Source organism: Oncorhynchus gorbuscha, linkage group LG15 (assembly GCF_021184085.1).
Source record: "Oncorhynchus gorbuscha isolate QuinsamMale2020 ecotype Even-year linkage group LG15, OgorEven_v1.0, whole genome shotgun sequence".
NCBI lineage: Eukaryota > Metazoa > Chordata > Actinopteri > Salmoniformes > Salmonidae > Oncorhynchus > Oncorhynchus gorbuscha.
The window spans coordinates 38096177-38124085 of record NC_060187.1 but is presented as its reverse complement, the minus strand read 5'-3'; the positions used below and the strand labels follow the sequence as shown (position 1 = coordinate 38124085).

Sequence of the window (27909 nt, the reverse complement as noted above, 5' to 3'; positions counted from 1 at the left end):
GTGATAATAACATGACATTATTTAGTGATAATAACTCCTGGCATTATTTAGTGATAATAACATGACATTATTTAGTGATAATAACTCCTGACATTATTTAGTGATAATAACTCCTGACATTATTTAGTGATAATAACTCCTGACATTATTTAGTGATAATAACTCCTGACATTATTTAGTGATAATAACTCCTGGCATTATTTAGTGATAATAACTCCTGACATTATTTAGTGATAATAACTCCTGACATTATTTAGTGATAATGACATTATTTAGTGATAATGACATTATTTAGTGATAATAACTCCTGACATTATTTAGTGATAATAACTCCTGACATTATTTAGTGATAATGACATTATTTAGTGATAATAACTCCTGACATGATTTAGTGATAATAACTCCTGGCATTATTTAGTGATAATAACTCCTGACATTATTTAGTGATAATAACTCCTGACATTATTTAGTGATAATGACATTATTTAGTGATAATAACTCCTGACATGATTTAGTGATAATAACTCCTGACATTATTTAGTGATAATAACATGACATTATTTAGTGTTAATAACTCCTGACATTATTTAGTGATAATAACATGACATTATTTAGTGATAATAACTCCTGACATTATTTAGTGATAATAATATGACATTATTTAGTGATAATAACTCCTGACATTATTTAGTGATAATAACTCCTGACATTATTTAGTGATAATAACTCCTGACATTATTTAGTGATAATAACTCCTGACATTATTTAGTGATAATAACTCCTGGCATTATTTAGTGATAATAACTCCTGACATTATTTAGTGATAATAACTCCTGACATTATTTAGTGATAATGACATTATTTAGTGATAATGGCATTATTTAGTGATAATAACTCCTGACATTATTTAGTGATAATAACTCCTGACATTATTTAGTGATAATGACATTATTTAGTGATAATAACTCCTGACATGATTTAGTGATAATAACTCCTGGCATTATTTAGTGATAATAACTCCTGACATTATTTAGTGATAATAACTCCTGACATTATTTAGTGATAATGACATTATTTAGTGATAATAACTCCTGACATGATTTAGTGATAATAACTCCTGACATTATTTAGTGATAATAACTCCTGACATTATTTAGTGATAATGACATTATTTAGTGATAATAACTCCTGGCATTATTTAGTGATAATAACTCCTGACATTATTTAGTGATAATAACTCCTGACATTATTTAGTGATAATGACATTATTTAGTGATAATAACTCCTGACATTATTTAGTGATAATAACTCCTGACATTATTTAGTGATAATAACTCCTGACATTATTTAGTGATAATAACATGACATTATTTAGTGTTAATAACTCCTGACATTATTTAGTGATAATGACATTATTTAGTGATAATAACTCCTGACATTATTTAGTGATAATAACTCCTGACATTATTTAGTGATAATAACTCCTGACATTATTTAGTGATAATAACATGACATTATTTAGTGTTAATAACTCCTGACATTATTTAGTGATAATAACATGACATTATTTAGTGATAATAACTCCTGACATGATTTAGTGATAATAACTCCTGGCATTATTTAGTGATAATAACTCCTGACATTATTTAGTGATAATAACTCCTGACATTATTTAGTGATAATAACATGACATTATTTAGTGTTAATAACTCCTGACATTATTTAGTGATAATAACATGACATTATTTAGTGATAATAACTCCTGACATGATTTAGTGATAATAACTCCTGACATTATTTAGTGATAATAACTCCTGACATTATTTAGTGATAATAACTCCTGACATTATTTAGTGATAATAACTCCTGACATTATTTAGTGATAATAACTCCTGACATTATTTAGTGATAATAACTCCTGACATTATTTAGTGTTAATAACTCCTGACATGATTTAGTGATAATAACTCCTGACATTATTTAGTGATAATAACTCCTGACATTATTTAGTGATAATGACATTATTTAGTGTTAATAACTCCTGACATTATTTAGTGATAATGACATTATTTAGTGTTAATAACTCCTGACATGATTTAGTGATAATAACTCCTGACATTATTTAGTGATAATAACTCCTGACATTATTTAGTGATAATAACTCCTGACATTATTTAGTGATAATGACATTATTTAGTGATAATAACTCCTGACATTATTTAGTGATAATGACATTATTTAGTGTTAATAACTCCTGACATTATTTAGTGTTAATAACTCCTGACATTATTTAGTGATAATAACTCCTGACATTATTTAGTGATAATAACTCCTGACATTATTTAGTGATAATAACTCCTGACATTATTTAGTGATAATAACTCCTGACATTATTTAGTGATAATAACTCCTGACATTATTTAGTGATAATAACTCCTGACATTATTTAGTGTTAATAACTCCTGACATTATTTAGTGATAATAACTCCTGACATTATTTAGTGATAATAACTCCTGACATGATTTAGTGATAATAACTCCTGACATTATTTAGTGATAATAACTCCTGACATTATTTAGTGATAATGACATTATTTAGTGATAATAACTCCTGACATGATTTAGTGATAATAACTCCTGACATTATTTAGTGATAATAACTCCTGACATTATTTAGTGATAATAACTCCTGACATTATTTAGTGATAATAACTCCTGACATTATTTAGTGATAATAACTCCTGACATTATTTAGTGATAATAACTCCTGACATTATTTAGTGTTAATAACATTATTTAGTGATAATAACTCCTGACATGATTTAGTGATAATAACATGACATTGGTAACATTTTGATGAGAGGTGTCGATGCCTTACCTGTTTGGAGTGCTGGGTCAGTAGGTCATTGAGAAGGCAGGCATTTTTCAGCCACAGTGCTGTCATGTCCACATCATTACAGTGTTTCTGATAGGAGGGGAAAACAAAGACACAACAAATGAGTAAGAAACAGACCTGTAAGAGAGCCATGATTGAAAAGCAGAGAAGTGTGTGTGTGTGTGTGTGTGTGTGTGTGTGTGTGTGTGTGTGTGTGTGTGTGTGTGTGTGTGTGTGTGTGTGTGTGTGTGTGTGTGTGTGTGTGTGTGTGTGTGTGTGTGTGTGTGTGTGTGTGTGTGTGTGTGTGTGTGTGTGTGTGCGTGCCAGCGTTCTAGCGTGCATGTGTGCGTGTGTGCATGCCAGTGTGCGTGTGTGCGTGCGTGTGCGTGTGTGTGTGTGTGTGCGTGCGTGCGTGCGTGTGTGTGTGTGTGTGTGTGCGTGTGTGTGTGTGTGTGTGTGCCCGTGCGTGTGCGCGTGTGTGTGTCTGTGTCTGCGTGCATGTGTGTGCGTGCATGTGTGTGCGTGCGTGTGTGTGCGTGCATGTGTGTGCGTGCATGTGTGTGCGTGCGTGTGTGCGCACTTTCAGAGCCCCCTTCATGGCAGTGACAGCAGCAGTGCAGAGAGAGCGGGCGCGGATTTCATCTCCGCTACAGTCTGCCTGGCGTACACACAGGAACAGCACACTAGCAGCCAGGCCAGGGGGCAGGGAGAGGGCACTGTCCACCCTCACGTCTGGAACAAACACAGAGGTTTGAGGGCACATTCACTAATTATACAGATGGAGCTAGGGTTAGGGGTCCTACCTGTGATGAGAGTCTTCATGAGCTTGGCCTCATCCCTCTTCCTACACTCCAGCAGCCCTGTGACAGTCCCAGCTTTGGTATGGGGGGCAGAGGAATCCTCTGTGGACTGGGAAAGCACTGGGCCTAGGGGGACGAGCAAACAAGTATGATCGATATCGATGTGTCCCTCCACACATTTATTTTGTAGACATTTCGGTCAAGACATTTTTCAAGTATGTAGTTATGTGTTGTCCAGACCTGTCTGTGCCAGTAGTCTTCTGAGTGTGACTGTGTGTCTCAGCTCCTTCAGTTCTCTCCTCAGTCTGCAGACCTCCTGCTCCCTGGCTTCCACCAGTCCCACCAGGTACTGAACATTGAGCACACACGCAGGGCCATTATGACACGTTTACAGCGGTGATGCTCAAAGTAACAGAATCTGCACTGTAGTCCACCTGACGAGACCCTACCTGCTGGTCTGCAGAGGGGGAGGGATCAGAGCACGTCCGTTTAGCCTGCAGCCGCAGAGCCTCCAGCTCCGCCTCCTCCTGAGAGCGCTGGCTACGCAGCTGGTTCTCCAGGAACCTGACAGTTACACACAGACAGGGGGTAGAATATATCTGTATTCTTTAAATGATCAAACATAACGATATTGCTGTGAACGTATTGATCAGGGAATAAGGACTGACTTGTTGGCCACTCGTACAGCATCATAGGCGTGCCACAGGTCTTCTCCGGTCATCTTCCCGGCTGAGTCTTTAGCCACACCCATATTCTCCATCAACGTGTCCTGGGTAAAGAACAGAGCACAGTCTCAGCCACAGGAGCCATATTGATTGATTGACAAGTAGAACTGAACCACTCATCTCCTACTGATTCCCCGTTAGGGAGCCATCCAGAGGGAGGGAGGGCATCTCACCATGAGTGTGTCAGAGTTAAGCCAGGCCCTCCTCTCTGCGGTGGGGGACGTCACACTAACCCTCCTCACCTCCTCCGGAGAGGGGAAGGGAGGGGGGCCGAAGAAGGAAGGTGTGGCTGGGAAGGTAGGGGGCCCGGAAAAGGGCGGCGACATCGGGGAAGGAGATGGGGGCTCCATGATCAGGCTTTGGTTTGAATCTGTCCGTCTGTAGCCCTTAGAGTGCTGCATCGGTAACACAGAGAAATATCATCTTTTTCAGCGAGGTTGAATATTATAACCTGGGTATCTCTCAACAATGCTACATTGATACGTCACATAGGCAAAACAGAAAGGCCGGCACCCAGGCTAGTGGAATATGGAGTTGAATATAATGTGTGAGTACCTCAGTGAGCATGCTCATTTCCCGTAGGTTTTCATATCTCTGCTCCAGCCTGGTGAACTCTCTGAGCAGACCCTGGTACTTCCTCCTCTCCTCATCCAGCTCTGCTGTCAGAGCTTTACCTTCCTGAGCCACAGCCTGTACTACACTCTCTGGATGCACAGACATAAAACATAGGATTCAAAGTCAATTGAAAGAGACGCACTGAAAACAGATACCTGTTATGAATAGACCTACCCTCCTGAGCTGTCTCCTGCTCCAGTAATCGAGTGGTCAGATCCTCCTTCTCTTTCCCCAAACAATCCCTCTCAACCCGCAGGGCCTGCACCTCCTGTAAACAGAGAAAGAGGAGAGATCTTAAATACCACTATTCTGCAGAAAAACACAAGAGCTGTTTCGGATCCATTAGGACCAACAAGACCTACCTGTGTGAGTCGTAGGATCTCCTGGGCTGCTTTCTCCTCTGCCCTCCTCCTCTCCTCCGTCTCCTCCTCTGTGATGGCGGTGCTGGGCTGAGACTGCTGAGTCTGGAGCTGGGTCTCTAACTGGTACTCCAGCTTAACTAGCGCCCCCCGCAGGGTGTCCAGCTCAGTGTTGTGGGCCTTACGCTCCGCCTGGAGGGTCTCTCTCAGAGCACCGCTCTCCCTGGCCTGGACACACACACATAAACACACACATAAACACGCACATACATACAAACACATACATACACACACGTAAACAGACACATAAACACACACATACACATACATAAACACACACACACACACACACACACACACACACACACACACACACACACACACACACACACACACACACACACACACACACACACACACACACACACACACACACACACACACACACACACACACACATACATAAACACACACATACACACACATAAACACACAAATGCACATAAACACACACATAAACACGCACATACATACAAACACATATATACACACATAAACACACAAACACACACATAAACACACAGATACACACACACATAAACACACACAAACACACACATAAACACACACACAAACACATGCACATAAACACATACATAAACCCACACATACACACACACATACACACATACATACATGCACACAAACACACATAAACACACACAAACACACACATACACACACACATACACACACACACACACACTTAAACCCACACATACACACACTCATACATACACACATACACACACACCTAAACACACATAAACACACATACATACATAAACACACAAATACATACACACACACATTAACACACACATAAACACACATTCACGCACACACAAACACACACGTAAACACACATGTACACACACATAAACACACACATACAAACACACATAAACACACACATAAACACACACACATAAACACACACACATAAACACACACATACACAGACGTAAACACACATACACAACACAAACACACACACATACACACACACACATAAACACACACATAAACCCACACACACATACACACACACACATAAACACACACATAAACCCACACACACATACACACACACATACACACACACACACCTAAACCCACACATACACACACATACATACACACATACACACACACCTAAACACACATAAACACACACACACACACACATAAACACACACATACATACACACACACATTAACACACACATAAACACACACACATACATAAACACACACATACATACACACACACATTAACACACACATAAATACACACGTAAACACACATGTACACACACATAAACCCACACACACATAAACACACACACACACACACACACACATACACACACACATAAACGCACACACACATAAACACACACATACAAACACACATAGACACACACACATAAACACACACACATAAACACACACATACACAGACGTAAACACACATACACACACAAACACACACACATACACACACACACATAAACACACACATAAACCCACACACACATAACACACACACACACATACACACACACACATAAAAACACACATAAACCCACACAAACACACACACATAAACACACACACACACATATACACACACAAACACACACATAACCCCACACAAACACACACATACACACACATAAAGCCACACAAACACACAAACACACACATAAACCCACACAAACACACACACACACACATATACACACACAAACACACACATAAACCCACACAAACATACACATACACACACATAAACACACACCTAAACCCACACACACACACACAGATATACACCCACACAAATACACACATAAAACACACATAAACCCACACAAACACACACATACACACACATAAACACACACACATAAACACACACATACACAGACGTAAACACACATACACACACAAACACACACACATACACACACACACACATAAACACACACATAAACCCACACACACATAAACACACACACACACATACACACACACACACACACACATACACACACACACATAAAAACACACATAAACCCACACAAACACACACACATAAACACACACACACACATATACACACACAAACACACACATAAACCCACACAAACACACACATACACACACACATAAAGCCAATTTGTAAGTCGCTCTGGATAAGAGCGTCTGCTAAATGACTTAAATGTAAATGTAAATGTAAAGCCACACAAACACACAAACACACACATAAACCCACACAAACACACACACACACACACACACATATACACACACAAACACACACATAAACCCACACAAACATACACATACACACACCTAAACACACACATAAACCCACACACACATAAACACACACACACACATACACACACACACATAAAAACACACATAAACCCACACAAACACACACACATAAACACACACACACACATATACACACACAAACACACACATAAACCCACACAAACACACACATACACACACACATAAAGCCACACAAACACACAAACACACACATAAACCCACACAAACACACACACACACACACATATACACACACAAACACACACATAAACCCACACAAACATACACATACACACACCTAAACACACACCTAAACCCCCACACACACACACAGATATACACCCACACAAATACACACATAAAACACACATAAACCCACACAAACACACACATAAACACACACCTAAACCCACATAAGCACACACATAAAGGTTCACTTCTGTATTATTCATTTTGCACATTTATTTTTCCACTCTGGATGTACCAAAACCTCTAAACAGTTCATCAAAATTCATCAGCCCCCTAGAAACACCTGGTCTCCTCTACCCATCCAAAACCACCCATCTTCTTGTAAGCCCACTCACCATCCCCTTCTCACCCTTCTCCACCCTTCTACACCTCTACCCATCCCTTTCTCATCACCTTCCATGACACCCGCATCTCACCTTCTGGTCGGCCCTGAGCTGCAGCTGCATCAGTTTGACCTCCATGCCCTTGTTGAGTTCTCTGAACTTCTCCACTGAGCGAGCCTCTGCCTTCAGCTTCAGCAGCTCCCTCCTGGCAGCCCGCCGCCTCACACAACACTGCATCAACACTATGGCGGCCCTCACCCTCCTGTAAGCAAGGCGGGCCAGCCAGCCACGCACTGCAGACTGGAGCAACACCGCAGCCCGCTCTGCCAACACCTGGGGAGGGAGAAGATAGAAGGGATGCATTATATTATTGCACACAGTTATGATTAAGGACACTGAGTGTACAAAACATTAGGAACACCTCCTCTTTCCATGACATAGACTGACAAGGTGAATCCAGATGAAAGCTATGATCCCTTATTGATGTCACCTGTTAAATACACTTCAATCAGTGTAGATGAAGGAGAGGAGACAGGTTAAAGAAGGGTTTGTAAGCCTTGAGGCAAGGATTGTGTGTGTGTGCCATTCAGTGGGTATGGTAGTGGGTGCCAGTCAAGTAGTAGGTAGTGTCAAGGACTGCAAAGCTGATGGGTATTTCACGCTCAACAGTTTCCCGTGTGTATCAAGAATGGTCCACCACCCAAAGGACATCCCGTTAATTTAATTTAACACAACTGTTGGAAGCACTGGAGTCAACATGGGTCAGCATCCCTGTGGAATGAGAGAGAGTCCATGCCACAATGTATTGAGGCTGTTCTGAGGGCAAAAGGAGACACAACTCAATATTAGGAAGGTGTTCCTGTACACTCAGTGTATCAGGATAGTCTATAATCTGGATCTGATATTACTGAGGAATAGTTCCTGGGGCTGGAGCCCTGCCTTGACTTGAGTTATCTCTGGAGGTTCAAGTTATCACATGTATGAAATGCATTTTATATTTAAGCTGTAAATAAAAACATTAGATGCACTGATAAAAAAAGATTCTGGGGCCTTCGTGCCAGCGTTTCCTCACCCGTCTGTATTGGCGTCGTGCCAGCGAGCCCCTGGTGAAAGCCTGGATGGTGACGGTGGCCTCGCGGATCATCAGAAACATCTGTCTTATCGCCACCATACGGTATGTCTTCTGGATGATCAGCGCTGCCTTGGTGTAGCGCAGAAGGTCTGCCAGCCTAGATCACACAGAACAGAACAGTCGCTTAAATAGTTGGACAAATGTAGGTAGCCTACTGCTGAGACACACTGTACTACATGACAGTATGAAGAGTAAAGCAGATTGACGTGCTGTTGGGTCACATAGTCAGTCATTCTGCTCTCACCGCCTAGCCAGGGCTCCTCTTGTGTATCTCTGGATGGTGAGTGTTGCCCAGCGTGTCTTGATGTATCGCCGGCGGCCCAGCCAGCCTCTGACCCAGCTCTGGATGACCACCCCGGCCGCCCTCAGTCTCTCTGCCCTCAGCCTCTCCAGCAGAGCCACCTGCCCAGCACGGAAGAACACCTTGGTCTTCCCAAAGCAATACTGCTCCGGGTCTGGAATGAGCTCCGGCAGGGCCCTCTGGCACAACGCCTGGATCTGTTCCTGAGTCTGAACCCCACCCCCGCGCAGCAGCACCCGGTACCGGCTGAAGAACTCTGCATAAGTCCACCTGGAACCAAGATGGTGGAAGGAAGAGAGGGACACATTTTCACAGAGTGAGTACAAATACTCTTGAGATCTTTAATTGTGCGTTTTTCATAAATGTTGGTGGCTACAGGACAGATACAGTGTTCTGCATCTGTGAAATAACTATGCTACTATGTATTTGTTTTCTGTGCATGTGATGGGTTTATCTGTGAATATTCCAGAGGTGAAGCTGATGTTAAATGTGCTGTGTACCTGGATGGGTAGCCTGCAGCACTGATGCGTATGGTCTCTAGCACCCCACAGGCTCGCAGCTGCTGGACGGCCCTTTTAGGGTCAAACCTGAGAGGGGAAATCTGCTTAACACGCTGCACACACACACACAAACACACACAATCCCCTACTGACAATATTGATATTATACACACAACGCAACACATAATACACACTGCACACCCAACAAACACAGATAACATACTGTTTATCATACTACACACACACACCTCTCTCCACATAATACACACATTATACACACTGTTTAACACACCGCACACACATGCCTCCCCCACCACAAACACACACACATGGCAGGAGCACAGGGGTCTGACTCACATAAAAGGCTCTTTGAGGTCATTGGGCTTAATACAGCGGATGTAGTGGGGGGTGGTGCTGTTCAGAGTGTCCATCAGCAGCTGCAGAGACTGACGGAACTGTTTGAAGAAACATGGAGGAACACACAAACTCACACTCCTGTCCTAAAGTCCATAGAACATACAACAACATGCAACGAGCCATGGATGAAGTAATACAGACATTATTACTTCAAACAAATACATTCTGTCAACTGTTAAAAGCTGGACACGAATGGTGTTGCTTGGCCACAGCAGGGGGAGGCATACAGTACCTGGAAGCCCACAGTGAGTTTGTGTTCCCGCTGAGCTCTCATCCCAGGGCCAGAGCGCAGACTGCCATTGGACAAAGAGGACTTCCCCTCTGAGAGGGACAGACTGCCCCCTACTGGCTTCTGCTGGAACAGCTCAGACACCAGCTCAGACTGACGGAGAGACAGGCAGACAGGGTTACAGTATGTTAATAAGGCCTCATCTCTCCCTCTACTGTCCTCCATTTCACCCTAGGATCTTGATCTCAGCCTAGATTTCACCCCAGTCCGACAAAAGTGGACAGCTGAAATCTGGTTCCTCAGAGAGCCTCCCTCAAATTCCTCTACTCTTCAGATGCACTCAAAACTGACAGGGAGGTAAGAAAAGTGAGCCAAGACATCTGACAGGGGAAGCTGCAGATCATCACTGTGTGAATGCAGATCATCAGAGTTGTAATGTAAAACATTGACAGGTGATACCTGACTGGCTCTTAGGATGTTGATGGGTTCCTCAAAAACTGTATCCCGGTTCTTGTCTAAAAACCCATCACATTCATATTGGACCTGACAAACAAAATAAAAAAGTTTAAGTCAAATACTTTACAGCAACCAGCACATTCTGCAAACAGGTCAAACTGAGGCATCTAATATACTCTGGCTAATATAACTAGCTCACCATGTCAGCAAAGTGCAGGATGATGAAGGCAGTGTTGGACATTCGAGGTTTGCGGAAGTGTGGACTGGGGTTGTTACTCTGATGCTGATCATACAGCTTCCTAGCCCAGCTCTCCTCTGAACCTTTGGGCATCTGATCAAGGAAACAGACACCATGGGAGGTCAGGTTTTTCTGGATCAATGTACATTTGATAAATCTTCTGTTTTTTTATATAAATACTTTGAAGTTTGACTTTTAGTAGGAGGAAAACATTTCTGGCAGGACTTGCTGGGGATCAAATCCATCACAAGGCGTTCATGGCTTGTCAGTGCACTCAGTGATGATTTAGATGCACAGCAAATCCTGAGTACATGTACTTATTGTATTTCAAACCGGTTTGGACACATGAACACAAACCAGGCACAACACAATGTGGTCTTGATAGAAACCAGGACTGTGACTGACTGACCCTGCACTCCTCATCCAGCAGGTCGAGCAGGCCCAGCTGTCCCTCGATGAGAGCGATGCACGGCTGGTTATCACTGAACTCTATCCTGCTCCACGGCAGCTCCTCACGGACATACTCCTCCTGCTCCAACTGGAACACGTGCTGCATGAGTGAGGGGAGGAGAGGGAGACCAAGGGTTTACCGAGGGGACATAAGGATAACAAGTTTATGGACACAGACTCACATTCATATTGATGTCCAACCCCCCACACACACTTGGTGACTCACCCTGTTGAATTGCTGCTGCAATTTCTCATTGGCGTAATTTATACAGAACTGTTCAAAACTGTTCCTTTCAAATGTCTCAAACCTGCCAAAGAGAAATGGACAAAAAGGGAAATCAACATGTTAATAATGTGTTGTTGCTACAGTCATTACAGTAATTACAGGTATAACAACAATTTCATCTAAGGTGTGACCCCCTGCCCTTTCTACTCACCCATAGATGTCCAGCACCCCAATAAATGACTTGGGCTTCTCGCTCTGGGCTCGGAGGGCTGAGTTGAGCCGGGTCACTGTCCAGGTGAACAGCTGACCGTACACATGCTTGGCCAGGGCATCCCGGGCCTCTAGGGACTGCTGACCAGGCATGGGCTTGACCAGCAGCTCTCCCCCTACGGTCAGCCTGCGGTGGCACAGCCAGTGGGCCATCTGGGTCCTCTCCACCCCCAGCAGCTTGGAGAACACCGACAGGGAACGCTCCTCCCCCTGGTTATGGAATATTTTAATGAATTATGTGAGAGTTTTAGGGAAATACTGAACAAAAATGTCAGAAAAAACTAAAAATCTTACATCAATGTAACTTCGATCACCACCTCTCCCACTGGCCTGGATGTTGACGTTGCCCAGGTGCAGAACAGCTGCAAGGATCCTGAAGAGCTCCATCTGCTGGTCCGGAGGCACACCTGGAGGAGTACACACAACACCGGCACGTTCAAACTGCATACCACTACAGTCAGAGTGAACATGTTAGCATAGACGTGTTTAATGTAGAAGCTGTATACCTAGAATGGTGAAAGCATTGCGAGTGCGCTCCAGATCTACCACATCATCAGTGCCTGGGATCTGCATGGAATCTTCCCCTCCTTGGTTCGTGTAGCGGAACGTTTCCGCACCACCTACAGAAACACACATCATAACACGTAATGAGACACATTCTGAAATACACGGCTAGACCCCTTGACGTTCATTCGTTCCCTGCTGTTGACGTTGTTAATACGTCCCTGAATACACTGTGGTCCAGTCTCACCCAGTTTGAGGACTCTCATCTCTGGCAGGTCTCTAGAAGCACACAGCTGGTAGAAGATGTGGTAGTTTCTCTCCTGTGACGCCTGGAAGACGACTCGAGACTTCTCCAGCAGGTACGTCCTCATGTTGGCCCCGATGATGTCCCCCTTCCGTCCGAAGCCGATCTCAATGTACTTCCCAAACCGGCTACTGTTGTCATTGCGTGTAGTCTTAGCATTCCCAATGGACTAAAGAGTAAAGGAAAGAATTACAAATACCATACATTACACTGTTTTAGCTATTACCTTTACAACTGAATACTGATATAATATAGTACTCATTTTCTATATGCAAAATACATGCTTTTTCCAAAATCACACTCTTCAACAAAAAAACTGTGATTGAACCGCATTGCAGGTTAAGATAACTCATTCACCCACATGTCAATACCTCCATGATAGGGTTGGAGGCCAGTACTCTCTCCTCCACACTGGTCTGCTGGGCTGCTCCCCCCACCACAGCAAAGTAGCGCATGGTGAACTTAGCAGAGACTGTTTTCCCTGCTCCAGATTCCCCACTGATTATAATGGACTGGTTCTTCTCCTCCCTGCACACATAGACAACTACCCTCTTAATAATCTTGTCATGTACAGGGCTATTTGTCACACAGGGCAACTAAAGAGATCCGATCAAAGGCTCTCTCGTGTCACTGCTATTTTGTCTATATAGAGCTCTTTACAAAGAACAGCAACCCTGGCTCAACCCCCCCAAGAAGCAGGCAAAACGACAGAGTTTTGAGGTAACAAAGGGCATATAAAATGGAGACCAAAGACTAGGGTGACCCTTGGCCCTTGACCTTTAACCCCTGACCTGGTCATGGTGCGGTAGGCCTCTTCTGCCACAGAGAAGATGTGAGGCTCCATGTCAGCCATGTCCTGCCCACTGTAGGCATCGATCACTTCCTCTCCATAGATGGGCAGCTGGTCATATGGGTTGAGGGCCACCAACACAATCCCTGGAATGAGTAGTTGGTGTGAATGACCAATGGTTTAAAGTACTTGAGTAAAAATACATTAAAGTATTATTTAAGTACTTTACTACCTATATTTTTGACAACTTTTACATTTAGTCCACTACATTGTATAATGTACTTTTTACTCCAGACATTTCCATGACAACCAAAAGTACTAGTTACATTTTGAATGCTTAGAAGGACTGGAAAATGGTCCAATTCAGACACGTATCAAGAGAACATCCCTGGTCACCGGTACTGCCTCTGATCTGGCGGACTCACTAAACAGAGAACATCCCTGGTCACCCGTACTGCCTCTGATCTGGCAGACTCACTAAACAGAGAATATCCCTGGTCACCCGTACTGCCTCTGATCTGGCAGACTCACTAAACAGAGAATATCCCTGGTCACCCGTACTGCCTCTGATCTGACGGACTCACTAAACAGAGAACATCCCTGGTCACCCGTACTGCCTCTGATCTGACAGACTCACTAAACAGAGAACATCCCTGGTCACCCGTACTGCCTCTGATCTGGCAGACTCACTAAACAGAGAACATCCCTGGTCACCCGTACTGCCTCTGATCTGGCGGACTCACTAAACAGAGAACATCCCTGGTCACCCGTACTGCCTCTGATCTGGCAGACTCACTAAACAGAGAACATCCCTGGTCACCCGTACTGCCTCTGATCTGACGGACTCACTAAACAGAGAACATCCCTGGTCACCCGTACTGCCTCTGATCTGGCGGACTCACTAAACAGAGAACATCCCTGGTCACCCGTACTGCCTCTGATCTGGCGGACTCACTAAACAGAGAACATCCCTGGTCACCCGTACTGCCTCTGATCTGGCGGACTCACTAAACAGAGAACATCCCTGGTCACCCGTACTGCCTCTGATCTGGCGGACTCACTAAACAGAGAACATCCCTGGTCACCCGTACTGCCTCTGATCTGGCGGACTCACTAAACAGAGAACATCCCTGGTCACCCGTACTGCCTCTGATCTGGCGGACTCACTAAACAGAGAACATCCCTGGTCACCCGTACTGCCTCTGATCTGGCGGACTCACTAAACAGAGAACATCCCTGGTCATCCCTACTGCCTCTGATCTGGCGGACTCACTAAACAGAGAACATCCCTGGTCCTCCCTACTGCCTCTGATCTGGCAGACTCACTAAACAGAGAACATCCCTGGTCACCCGTACTGCCTCTGATCTGGCGGACTCACTAAACACACATGCTTTGTTTGTAAATTATGTCTGAGTGTTGGAGTGTGCTCCTGGCTGTCCGTAAATTAAAAAAAAACAAGATCGGGCTGTTTGGTTTGCTTAATATTAGGAATTTGAAATTATTTAAACTTTTACTTTTGATACTTAAGTATATTTTTGCAATTACATTTACTTTTGATTCTTAAGTATATGTATAACCAAATACTTTTAGACTTTCACTCAAGTAGTATTTTATTGGGCGATTTTCACTTTTACTTGAGTCATTTTCTATTAAGGTATCTTTACTTTTACTCAAGTATGACAATTGGGTACTTTTTCCACCACTGTGAATGACAGTGTTATTAATCGAATAAAAGGAATCTGTAAGAATACAAGATATGATTATTTTTCCTGTGACTTTTTATACATCAAAACTACTTTGATTATTGTTTATGTCTGCAACATATCACAGCAATCACATAAGATGCATGTGTTCCCAGGTTAGTGTTTATTTAGCATCTTATGGAGAACCAATTTGTATTGAAGCCAAAGAGAGGAGGTCATGTCCCTGTGAACTTTACACCTAGTAAAGATTATGTGGCCATGAGGCCATAATCATAAAAGCAGGAGCACACAGGAGCGGCATATATGTCCACTGGCAAAACAGCATCTGAAGAAAGACCTCCACCCTTGATCTCTTTCTGTCTCTCTCTCCATCTCTCTCAACCTATTCCTCTCTCCATCTCTCTCAACCTATTCCTCTCTCCTTCTCTCCGTCATATTTCCTCTCTCCCCCTCTCTCTGTTCCTTACCACAGTAGGTGTAGATGCTGCTGTAGTCCAGGAATCGGACTCTCAGGTTGTGTAGAACAGCAGGCTCGTGCAGGAAGCTGAGAGCAGTGAGGTCATTCTCCCCCTCCAGAATATCAGGGTTCGCCAGAGGGGGGAGGCCAGAGGGTGACGCAACTGGGTACTGCACCTCCTGGAGGGGTGGCACATGAAATATTTGTCATTATCAAATGCTTATCCAAGAGCGACTAACAATACATCTACAGTATGCCAGCTGTTGACTCTGTGTGTGTGTGTGTGTGTGTGTGTGTGTGTGTGTGTGTGTGTGTGTGTGTGTGTGTGTGTGTGTGTGTGTGTGTGTGTGTGTGTGTGTGTGTGTGTGTGTGTGTGTGTGTGTGTGTGTGTGTGTGTCACCCTGCCATCGCTGATCTGCAGCACCACATTCTCATCTCCAAGGTTGTAGTCCTTGAGGAGCTTGGCTGATACCCACACTGCCTCTGGGTCAGGTACCCACACACTGGCACCCTGTTATAGAAATAAACGTTATCACAAGCTCCTTGAAGAAACCCTGTGAAAAGTAAGCATGCATTGAGGGGGATTTCCTGTACTAATGACCAACACCCTTGGCTGTATCACTTTCACACCAGGTGGACAGGCCCAACTGCCAGTTGCCCAAAAACACAGCTGTAGAGGATAGTATTACATCACACAGGACACAATCTGTTCTACTACTCTACAGTCTGTCATTACTCTGTGTGCCTTTTACTGTTACACTGCCAGGTCCCACCCAAGCAAGACATTTGTCGTCCATCAGCATAAAACACCCTAAATGTCGTTAAGAATTAACGTCTGTCATCCCTCTCTGTCTCACCTTGGATTACTCATTATGTTCTCGCAGATCTATCCCAACACACAACACTTCCTGTGCAATATGATATTGTGTGTGTCATTGCTAGAAGAGTCTAGTTCCTTGAGCATTTAAAGCATTTCCAGTTATTACATCTCTATTACTAGATTATGCCGTCGTGATACATACATAAGGTAGCCAGCAGGTAGCCTAGTGGTTCAGAGCGTTAGGCCACTAACTGAAAGGTTGCTGTTTGAATCCCAGAGCCAACTAGAAGAAAACAAATCCCAGGTCCAACTAGAACAATCTGTCAATGTGCCTACCTTTGGGCAAGGTACTTAACCCTCTGGATAAACTATGACTTGGTTGAAAATAAACTGTCAAAAAATAAGTCTACTCCGCTATTCAGACATACAGGCGTAAACACTTACCTTGGCGTACAACTCCATAGTTCCAATCATAATCTTTTCCAGATATGACCCCTCTACCTGCACAAACCCTGAGCAATTTCAGAAGGGGTCTCCTAAATGACTCAAAAAGGCAACAAGGGTATCCTCTCCGAGATAGTTGGTGTCCTCCTCCCCTATGAGTGTGTTCAAGCACCGCTCTGTCCCTTTGCACTTTGTTCTGTTTGACACTGACATGAAAACCCCTGAGAGGCAGCAGTCAGGTTAACTGTTAATCTCAAGGAGGTGATTGAGATGGAAGGATTTACAAGCACTTCTCTTCTACGGTCTCATTCACAGCAGCAGTTAGCCTCAAGCTGTGGTGGCCTTCTCAGCACTGTTAAACACATGCAGTATTCAGAAGATACAAGACAAGGCAGTGCCAAGTATGGCTCATCAAAATAGAGGCAAAAACTGACAATGGAAAAATGAAACCGTATTCTGTTGATATACCGATACATTTTACTCAGTAACATAAAATTCAGTTCAGCCTGCTGATGTTGGATAGGGATCTAATTGAGCTTGACAATTGAAACATACAAACTTTGAGAAATGTGGGTATATGTACAAAGCACAATTAATTTTCTCAACACAGAATCCTTGGGCTGGATTTAACCTACATCGTGGAAAATCCACACTATAACTAAATTTTTTTGTTCTTACAAATTTCGAACAAATCAAATCTTTATTTAACTAGGCAAGTCAGTTAATAACAAATTCTTAATTTACAATGAAGGCCGACTGGGGGTAGGTGGGCTCACTGCCTTGTCCAGGGGCAGAACGACAGATTTTTACCATGTCAGCTCGGGGATTCAATCCAGCAACCTTTCTGTTACTGGCCCAATGCTCTAACCACGAGGCTACCTGCCACCCCCTCTAACCACGAGGCTACCTGCCACCCCCTCTAACCACGAGGCTACCTGCCACCCCCTCTAACCACGAGGCTACCTGCCACCCCCTCTAACCACGAGGCTACCTGCCACCCCCTCTAACCACGAGGCTACCTGCCACCCCCTCTAACCAGGCTACCTGCCACCCCCTCTAACCACGAGGCTACCTGCCACCCCCTCTAACCACTAGGCTACCTGCCACCCCTCTAACCACGAGGCTACCTGCCACCCCCTCTAACCACGAGGCTACCTGCCACCCCCTCTAACCACTAGGCTACCTGCCACCCCAAAAAGGCATTTCAAAGACTGCATTCACATTAAACGCTGCATATGTCAACGGAATGTAAAAAAAAAAGACCTTTAAATTTAATACCGATCTTCCACGATACAGATTGAGTCCAGCCCTTAATCTTTAGTCAAACAAAATCTGCTTAGTTTACTCTGTCTGGCACCCAGTGCACAAGATAATGGAGGCAGCAAGTGTTGTGATGGCTTTGACCCATTATAGGAAACATTTTAAAAAGCATGGCCATGGGGACAAACATACATTGGCTAGAAACAGCAACGTTAAACCAACAACTTCAGTGAGCAATGAGTGTTGAAATGAAGAAAATCGACACAATGCAGGAGAGAAGGGTCCAATTCACTTCTAGTACCCATTTTAACCATGTACAGTATGACTTCACTCATAACTCAGTGTCATGTGGAAACATCACTAGCTATTGAGAAGCTGGATATGACGCTATAACAAAATAACTACAGTAGAATACTGCAAGACTTTCCAAAAATCACATGAACCATCTTTGGTCAATACTTGGTAAGGGGTTTGAATGGACTACATTACAATGACAAGAATATTTCCTTGAGAACACAATTCAATCATTTTTCACTAATTCTCTGTCCTGTGACTCATGCTTTAGAGTGCATCATTTGGGCAAATATATTGTTCCCTCTCATCAAAGCCTCTCTCACATAGCCCTGTAAACTGAACCAAAGTACCCCTACACTATGGTCCATCGAGCCCCATGGAGTGCATTAGAAACCCAGAGAGAAAAACAGCATTCGCTGCTAATTGAAAAACTCCAAATACATGTAAAAAGTAGTTTTTGTTTGTTTGTTTTGTGTGTGTGTGTGTGTGTGTGGGGGGGGTTGATATGATTGTCACAACATACATCTCACATTCAGAAAATCCATACAATGTCTTGTAACAAATAAAACTACATCATTGAACAGTGAATTTGTCATACTGTATGTAAATCGCTCTCCTCTCACTCTGCACTGTCAAAAAGTTATTGGATGATCTCTTTTTCAAATGAAAGATTATTAGCTCAATTATTTGATTCAGAATGGCTTGGTCCAAGTCCTTTCTTAGCACTGGAGCCAGAAGAGCCCAACCAGTGGACGAGGTGGGCAGGTAAAGCTTCAGAGGGGTAGTAGGTGGAAAGTGGGCAGTTCTTTTGGTTGGATTGGTACAGGTTTCATGGTCCTGTGATAAGGTGTTGAAAGGCCCATCCAAACTACTCTAACTCCCCATCACCCTGGAAGAGAGGAGAGGAAGAGATTTGTTGAAACGGCAAAACAAATAGACAGTAAATGATATTAGAAACGTGTCATCCCTTGGGTGGCATGCTTTGCAACTCTTCATTTAAAATACTGACATCTATTGAGAAACTGTGGGAAACCATCAATGTTGTACAAGCCTGAACAACCCTCACAATGTATTTTCAACAAAAGGAGGCCGTCAGCTAACCTTAAAGGTCCTTTAAACCAAATAGTGTCTGTTCCAGGCGAGTAGGTATCAAAATGAGAATACTGGAAGCGAGACACACACACACACTGTAAAATAAAATAAGAGGAATACATTCAAAACTGAGGCTTAAATACACAAAAGTGCGGAATTTAAAACGTTTCGGCATCAAGATATCAGTGTCAAACCTCTATATTGAAGCCTCTGTTTTGGATTTATTTCTCCTTTGACAGTGTACGGGTCTCCATCTCTCCCAACAATACTGACACCTTTGAACAGTAGCCTACCTCTGCTATACAGTCTCCATCTCTCCCAACAATACTGACACCTTTGAACAGTAGCCTACCTCTGCTATACAGTCTCCATCTCTCCCAACAATACTGACACCTTTGAACAGTAGCCTACCTCTGCTATACAGTCTCCATCTCTCCCAACAATACTGACACCTTTGAACAGTAGCCTACCTCTGCTATACAGTCTCCATCTCTCCCAACAATACTGACACCTTTGAACAGTAGCCTACCTCTGCTATACAGTCTCCATGTCATCGTTGTCCTCCTCGAGTGAGTCGCCCTCGCTGGCTGCTTCCTCCACATGAGCCAACATGTCCGCCATTAGAGCCTCCTCCAGCTTCTTCCTCACACTGTACACCAGCTCCTCCTGCTTCCTGCACTCACCATGAGCAGATAACGCAACACACCAAAACATTTAGAGATATGGACTGAGATGAAAATAGCAAGGGAAAATCAGCATTGTGTCATAATGTTCAAATATAATTCCATTAATGTATTCAGTTATTCAATTTATACATTCATTAAATGACTTTATAAATTCACAGATGCCATTACTCTCAGCACTGATAGGACTCCATGGATAGAGTGTACAGTCCTGTGTGTAGCCTACCTGATGTCCTCGTCAGTGACAATGAAGGCCTTGCACAGGGGCTGCGATGTGTTGAGCCACACCCCTGGGTTCTTCTCCACGGCTGCAGACAGCTGACCGGTGATGGGGGCTGCACTAGTGTGCAGGGCGCTGGCTATCGCTGACAGTAGAGTCTTGTCTGTACATCCAGGTCCAACTCCTGTAGGACAGACAGGTGTTCACAATCCCAGTAGCGAGAAGTCATTCAAAAAACAACAGGAAATGGGGATCATACTTGGCCCACTCTCTTACATTTACATTTCATTCATTTAGCAGACACACTTATCCGACTTAAGTGCATACATTTCCCCCCCCGTACTGGTCCCCTGTCGGAATCAAACCCACAAACCTGGGATTGCAAGCGCCTTGCTCCACCAACTGAGCCACACAGGACCCCAGTTGGTAGAGCATAGCCACTCAGGACTCTAGTTGGTAGAGCATAGCCACTCAGGACTCTAGTTGGTAGAGCATAGCCACTCAGGACTCTTACCTTGAAGACCTTTAGGCAGGTCCATTGTCTTCACTAGCTCCTCTGCGATGTCAAAGGCATCGAGACCACCAAGCTTCTTCTCCCAGAAAAGCTGTCAAATTTATTTAAAAAAAAAATATATATATATACAAAAGAAATACAAGTGGATTTAGATTTGTTCTCAATAGTCAAAATTATCTTCAGGAATAAAAGCATATAACTCAATGTAACTGTAGGTTACATTAAACAGCAGACAGGCTGTGTTTACCTGTCTCGGCTGGTCGACGGCTTTCTGTGGATCTGTCTTGACTTTGTTGCTGGGGTGGTTGGTAACCTTGGTGACAGGTTGCTTAAAGATGGAAGCAGTCTGTCTGACGGGGAGTGATGTGTTCAGGTCTGGCTTGCCCTTGAAGACACACAAAGAAACATTAGCCAACAGTGACAACCAACACGATGTTGCCACAGTGCTGTTCCTGAAATACTAGATAATATTAGATATGTGGGTTATCCTTCGCACCTGGGAGAAAAGTCTTGAAAAACGTTATTCTGCATTATTTTTTCCTCTAACGGCTGGATTGACAGCGAATAAGGGTGCAGTCATTGAGAAGTTTGTCCAAAGTGTCGAGATATATTTCTTCAGAAGACAACCCTCTCACCTTGGTCTGATTGTTGTTGTCATAGCGCAGTCTCTGCCTGTTCTTGTTCAGTTTACTCATGAGCATCTTCCCTGTGCGGAAGTCGAAGGAGCTGAGGTCCATCTGGTTGCCAAGGTAACGAGCCAGCTGAGGCTTGCTCCGAAACTTCTTCCCGGTTGGACTAGGTGTGGGGGGGGGGGAGACGGACAACAGACCACAGTGTGAGGATATGGACAACTGACCAGGGGAAAAGTAGAGAGAGATGGATACAGGTAACTGACAAAATAATGGAAATACTTGAGTAAATAAGGGATACAAAGTATATTGAAAGAGGGTGCTTCCACACAGGTGTGGTTCTTGAGTTAATTAAGCAATTAACATCCCATAATGCTTAGGGTCATGTATAAAACGGTTGGACAGGCCATTATTTTGGCTACCATGGATATGCCCCCATAGGATGACAATGGCCCCATCCACAGGGCACTCAATGGTTTGATGAGCATAACAACAATTTAAGCAATATGCCATGGCAGTCTCAGTCACCAGAACTGAACCCAATTGAACACTTATGGGAGATTCTAGAGCAACGCCCGAGACAGCATTTTCCACCATCGTCAACAAAACACCAAATGTGCTATTGATTGTGGAAGAATGGTATCGCGTCGCTCCAATAGAGGTCCAGGCACATAGAATCTATGCCATAGTGCATTGAAGTGGTTCTGGATCATGGTGGCCCTATGAAGACAATTTATGTTCCGATTTCCTTTATTTTGGCAGTTACCTGTAGATCAGGAAAGCTGCAAACAGACAAACAGGCAGACTCTGCAACAAACAAGTTAAGCTGAACAAAAACAAACTGGAGACATGAAGAGTAGATGTAAAACAATGTGTAAACAGTGAGTCTGCATGAGCATTTATTTAACAAAACAATTGACCAATTTTATGTGTAATTGTATCATAAACTATTTAAGCAGTAGGATACGTGTTAATGTATATTCCCAAATGTATAACCAATTCGCCATTAAATGTATACAATAGTTTCAGATAAATGACCTTACTAACATGTTCCAGGAGTTGCAGTGTAGGGATAAACTATTGGGATACAATGTAACTGGGCAATCGAGAGCGATAAATGTTGCAACATTTCGAACGTTCGATTGGAAACATTGTTTTACATTAATTGTGTAGACCGGTCGCCTTCTACTGCCTAGTTAGTTAGTTGTTAGTTAGCCCATTTCATCTAGATCTTAATCCGTGGACAAAGGCGTTGATAAATCAGCAATAGAAATGCATACTCTGCTATAATAACAATTTATATCTCAAATACTTAGCCTATTGACGCACTGTTTATTTTTGATGCATTACGATTTTCTAAAACATTTAAAACTGTGTATGATTGACCAAACTATGGAAACATCCGTGCTTGCTGATAATTAATGCAAAAAATCTTGCACTTGCTTTCCATATCATAAATTGAGACACTTCACTTGAAAATAAGGTGCGTGCATCACACCACAGAATCAAAATGCGGTATAAAGTAGCCTACCACAAACTATTACAATCGACCCGCCTCCCCCGCTCCTCCTCAACTAGCCTAAAAAAATAACATGTGGTTTCATGTTTGTTCCTCTGTGGCTATTAAACAATCGGCCAGTCGACTATTTAATAGTTAGTTCGTCTGATCAAATAAAAATGATAAGAATATTGTAAAGGACTTTAAAATCAGGCTAGGCTATTTGTGATGCAATCATTCACATAACCTAACACTAGGTTGACAAGTTCTTAGGCCTACATAGGCTAAACATTGGTTACGGAGATCCTTATCCAACAATTATGTAGAACTACGCTATGAGAGGTGGCCTAGTTACCCTGATGCCACAAATAGAACAGTAATATCGGCTACTCCCCTCCCCGAATTTCTGTCTCTAGGTCACCCCCCTCCAAGTAAACCCAGAGCCCCAACCGCCCGTAGACTACATTTGCATGAGAACACCCTCCTCTTTCTCAGTAACGTTACCTAAAATAATATACATCTCTTTTTCCCGCAGACAAACCGGACTTTCTGGTCACTTCTTCGATCTGCCAGCCCTTGGGGAGAGCCAAGCATGCCCACCTTTTCTTCTCCATGTTCTCCTGTGAATTGTTCAGTGATTCTCTTTGCTAGCGTGTTTATATTTGGGGTTACATTTCGTGTTTTATACAATGACTCCGTCCATTAGTGACACAGGGCTCAAGCACTATTCATGGGATCTCCCTCCCGATTTATCGCAGCTCTTTGTCGAAGACTACAGCATATCACTCCGCCGTAACCTTTAGCTATATCACTGCCTGCCTCGAGAGGGCAATGAGGGCTACATCCGCAATACATTGGACCGTCGCCAACATTGCATTATTGAATCCTGAACCGATAAATCATTGATTTGACGAGCGCGGTAGCCTACGCGAACGCTCCAAAAGTAGAGCATTATAATAGAGCATTATAATATAGCCTATCCCCAAAATATGGATAGATTTCCAATATGATTTCACAACATCAACAAAGGAGATTATTCAGGCAAAAAGTTTCACATAGGTAAAATTCGAGAACGCCGTGAGTCATTTTGACTACGACAAAACTCACTTGTCATTCAGTCGTTTACATAATGCTTTTTTTGATGAATGGACAAAGTAGGCAGGAGATTCATAGGTTGAGATGGCTACATGCATTACAATACTTGTTTGAAATATTCGGTATAAAACAATTATCTATTTAGAGCTAGAATAGTAATTAGTCATCTCACGAATTCCTTACCAAACGAATTACTCGTCATATTTAGAAAAAAATTGATTGCTATTAAGAAAAGTTAAACTGCAACACCAATAAGTGTGTAACTAAATTTGGAATCCCTGAACACTACCTACAGTTCAATGGTTTGCGGATACACTCGAGACCACCGAAACGCCTCCCACACGAGAACCTTTCATCGATGACAAAATAGTATTTTGCAACAATGCATTCCTAAAACAACACATTTAATGTCAAAGATAGTAATATAAGAAATATAGATGGGTATTACTTGTGTAGGGTACTTACTCGTTTTTGTCCATCTCGCATGATATCTAGGTTTCTCCCTTTCGGTCTGTGTTAAATCCCTTCTCCCCTCCTTTCACTCCCCTCCCCCTTCAACGAGAGAAATGAAAGACATCCGCGCAAAAACAGAATCGCCCCCAGATTAAACCTGATTGTTAATAATGGATATCAATGGGGGTTTGAAACAAAGTCGCCCTGTGTGTTTCAAATAGTCAATGTATCCAACAAGAAACACAAGACAATGTATCCTTTATGATAGTAACTGGAATGTGACATGTAACTATCTTTCTGCATCTTCAGAGCAGCCCACATGTGTACTATTTAGCAAGGAAGCGTAAAACGAGTCATTAAACTGTAACAGTGGTTGCTAATACCACTTTGTATTTCAATTGGACAAAGTATAGTGTCAAATACATTTTTACAGACAATATTTGACAAATAACCAGTTTCTCTCAGTGACTGACTAACCAATTATTTGCAATTCCATTCAAATGGATGCAGCATGTCCTTATTTGGAGGATATGCTGCCTTCTATTATTTGATGCGGTGTGAACGTTAACTTCACTCCAGGAATGTTAAACAAAATAAAATATATTTACAAGAATTTTTAAACCAATTCAATTTATTGGTAAAATACTTCACACATTAATAAATATTTTTGGGAACTTCTCAAATTAACTTTCACACAAACATATTAACGAGTTTGCCACTCAAACGCTGCATTGTGTAGAATAATGACAAAGACAGTAATTAAATTACATTTATTGACATTAAATAACAAAACAGCATTCAAGATAACATGACATCCTTTTGTGCAAACTCCTACAAGCTCTGTGTCGCGTCATCCCACTTTAGCCAACGCAGAGAGAGCAAGCACTCCACCCATGCCCATCTCCAAGTCATAGTCCTGCAGACAGACACAAACACTCCAGTCATTAGCAGTAATATTACACAAATATAATTCTTTATTCATTCATTCGCTAGCATATCCTTAGGGGAAGACTGAAAATTGTAAATTGTTTTTAAAGTTGGAATCCACAGCAGAAACTGCGCTACTGTTGCCACACGGGCCTTGTTACTGGGGTTTTATACTGTGTATTTAAATACTATTGTAAACAGCTCATTCTAATATTTCTACTACTGTACTTTGCATTTTAGTTACACTGTATATACACACAACGTATATTTATTTATATACCGCTGTACATACCATTCCTAGTACATCTTGTGTAAATCCATCCGGTGTATATAAAGTGCATCCAGCAAGTATGCATACCCATTGATATATTCCACATTTTGTTGTGTTGCAACCTGAATTCAAAATGGATTCAATATTTTTATAGATTAATGATATATTTCCCCCCCTCACCCATTAACACAATATCCTATAATGACAAAGTGAAAACATTTTTAGAAAACTTAGCACAATTTATTGAAAATGACACCCGTGAGTCAATACTTTGTAGAAATATTATTTGGCAGTGATTACAACTGACTTTTCAGCGTAGTCTCTAAGAATTTTCCACACTAGGACTGTACAACATTTGCCCAGTGTTGTTTCCAAAATTCTTCAAGCTCTGTCAAATTGGTTGTTTACAATTGCAGGTAAACCATTTTCGGGTCTTGCCATAGATTTTCAAGTAGATTTACTTTGCATTCGGAAAGTATTCTAACCCTTTGACTTTAAAAAATTACATTACAGCCTTAATCTAAAATGGATTAAATAACCCCCACCCCCAATCAATCTACACACAATACCCCATAATGACAAAGCTAAAACTATTTTATTTTTTGCAAAATTTATTTAAAAAAAAACCCTGAAATATCACAAGTATTCAGACCCTTTACTCAGTACTTTGTTGAAGCACCTTTGGCAGCGATTACAGCCTTGAGCCTTCTTGGGTATGACACTGCAATTTTTAATTTTTAATTTTACCTTTATTTAACAGGCAAGTCAGTTAAGAACACATTCTTATTTTCAATGACGGCCTGGGAACAGTGGGTTAACTGCCTGTTCAGGGGCAGAACGACAGATTTGTACCATGTCAGCTCGGGGGTTTGAACTTGCAACCTTCCGGTTACTAGTCCAACGCTCTAACCACTAGGCTACGCTGCCGCAAGCTTGGCACAGTTGTATTTGGGGAATTTCTTCCATTCTTCTCTGCAGATCCTCTTAAGCTCTGTAAGGTTGAATGGGGAACATCGCTGCACAGCTATTTTCAGGTCTCTCCAAAGATGTTCGATCTGGTTCAAGTCCGGGCTCTGGTTGGGCCACTCAAGGACATTCAAAGACTTGTCCTGAAGCCACTCCTGCGTTGTCTTGGCTGGAGCAGGTTTTTAATCAGGTCTCTCTCTGTACTTTGCTCCATTCATCTTTCCCTCGATCCTGACGAGTCTCCAAGTCCCTGCCGCTGGTAAACATCCCCACAGCATGATGCTGCCACCACCATGCTTCACCGTAGGAATTCTGCAAGGTTTCCTCCAGATGTGACACTTTGCATTCAGGCCAAAGAGTTCAATCTTGGTTTCATGAGACCAGATAATCTTTTTTTCTCATGGTCCGAGAGT

At 42.6% G+C, this 27909-nt stretch overlaps 2 protein-coding genes across 5 annotated transcripts in view; both read right to left on the bottom strand.

The window, feature by feature from the left end:
• The window catches only part of si:dkey-110c1.10 (unconventional myosin-Vb), a 38440-nt gene extending 20645 nt beyond the window's left edge, over window positions 1-17795 (bottom strand). The window contains exons 1-29 of one of the 2 annotated variants that reach the window (XM_046301102.1): window positions 17595-17795; window positions 16731-16841; window positions 16341-16509; window positions 14171-14315; window positions 13751-13907; window positions 13323-13548; window positions 13078-13191; window positions 12866-12978; window positions 12513-12781; window positions 12302-12383; window positions 12035-12175; window positions 11587-11718; window positions 11391-11474; window positions 10935-11084; window positions 10643-10740; window positions 10286-10372; window positions 9729-10055; window positions 9425-9581; window positions 8446-8685; window positions 5378-5602; window positions 5190-5283; window positions 4956-5104; window positions 4574-4795; window positions 4344-4444; window positions 4125-4239; window positions 3916-4024; window positions 3679-3801; window positions 3456-3607; window positions 2879-2965 (exon numbers count right to left, since the gene is read on the bottom strand). In XM_046301102.1, coding sequence (XP_046157058.1) covers window positions 2879-2965; window positions 3456-3607; window positions 3679-3801; window positions 3916-4024; window positions 4125-4239; window positions 4344-4444; window positions 4574-4795; window positions 4956-5104; window positions 5190-5283; window positions 5378-5602; window positions 8446-8685; window positions 9425-9581; window positions 9729-10055; window positions 10286-10372; window positions 10643-10740; window positions 10935-11084; window positions 11391-11474; window positions 11587-11718; window positions 12035-12175; window positions 12302-12383; window positions 12513-12781; window positions 12866-12978; window positions 13078-13191; window positions 13323-13548; window positions 13751-13907; window positions 14171-14315; window positions 16341-16509; window positions 16731-16841; window positions 17595-17624 — 4209 coding nt within the window. In that variant the 5' untranslated portion in view covers window positions 17625-17795. Of the gene's footprint in view, window positions 1-2878; window positions 2966-3455; window positions 3608-3678; window positions 3802-3915; window positions 4025-4124; window positions 4240-4343; window positions 4445-4573; window positions 4796-4955; window positions 5105-5189; window positions 5284-5377; window positions 5603-8445; window positions 8686-9424; window positions 9582-9728; window positions 10056-10285; window positions 10373-10642; window positions 10741-10934; window positions 11085-11390; window positions 11475-11586; window positions 11719-12034; window positions 12176-12301; window positions 12384-12512; window positions 12782-12865; window positions 12979-13077; window positions 13192-13322; window positions 13549-13740; window positions 13908-14170; window positions 14316-16340; window positions 16510-16730; window positions 16842-17594 lie in introns of those variants that run through there. The other variant, XM_046301103.1, reaches the window with a different exon arrangement.
• Window positions 17796-18836: 1041 nt separating this feature from the next.
• LOC123997087 (methyl-CpG-binding domain protein 3-like) lies at window positions 18837-25469 on the bottom strand. 3 transcript variants are annotated; one of them, XM_046301101.1, is made up of 7 exons: window positions 25345-25469; window positions 22293-22452; window positions 21905-22042; window positions 21658-21748; window positions 21150-21327; window positions 20770-20913; window positions 18837-20037 (listed from the first exon to the last, which is right to left on the bottom strand). In XM_046301101.1, the coding sequence occupies exons 1-6, from the start codon at window positions 25356-25358 to the stop codon at window positions 20775-20777; spliced, it is 720 nt and encodes a 239-aa protein (XP_046157057.1). In that variant the 5' UTR covers window positions 25359-25469; the 3' UTR covers window positions 18837-20037; window positions 20770-20774. The 3 variants fall into 3 exon arrangements, with proteins under 3 accessions (XP_046157057.1, XP_046157054.1, XP_046157055.1); XM_046301098.1 differs by lacking the exon at window positions 25345-25469 and adding an exon at window positions 24289-24579; XM_046301099.1 differs by lacking the exon at window positions 25345-25469 and adding an exon at window positions 24385-24579.
• Window positions 25470-27909: the final 2440 nt, after the last annotated feature.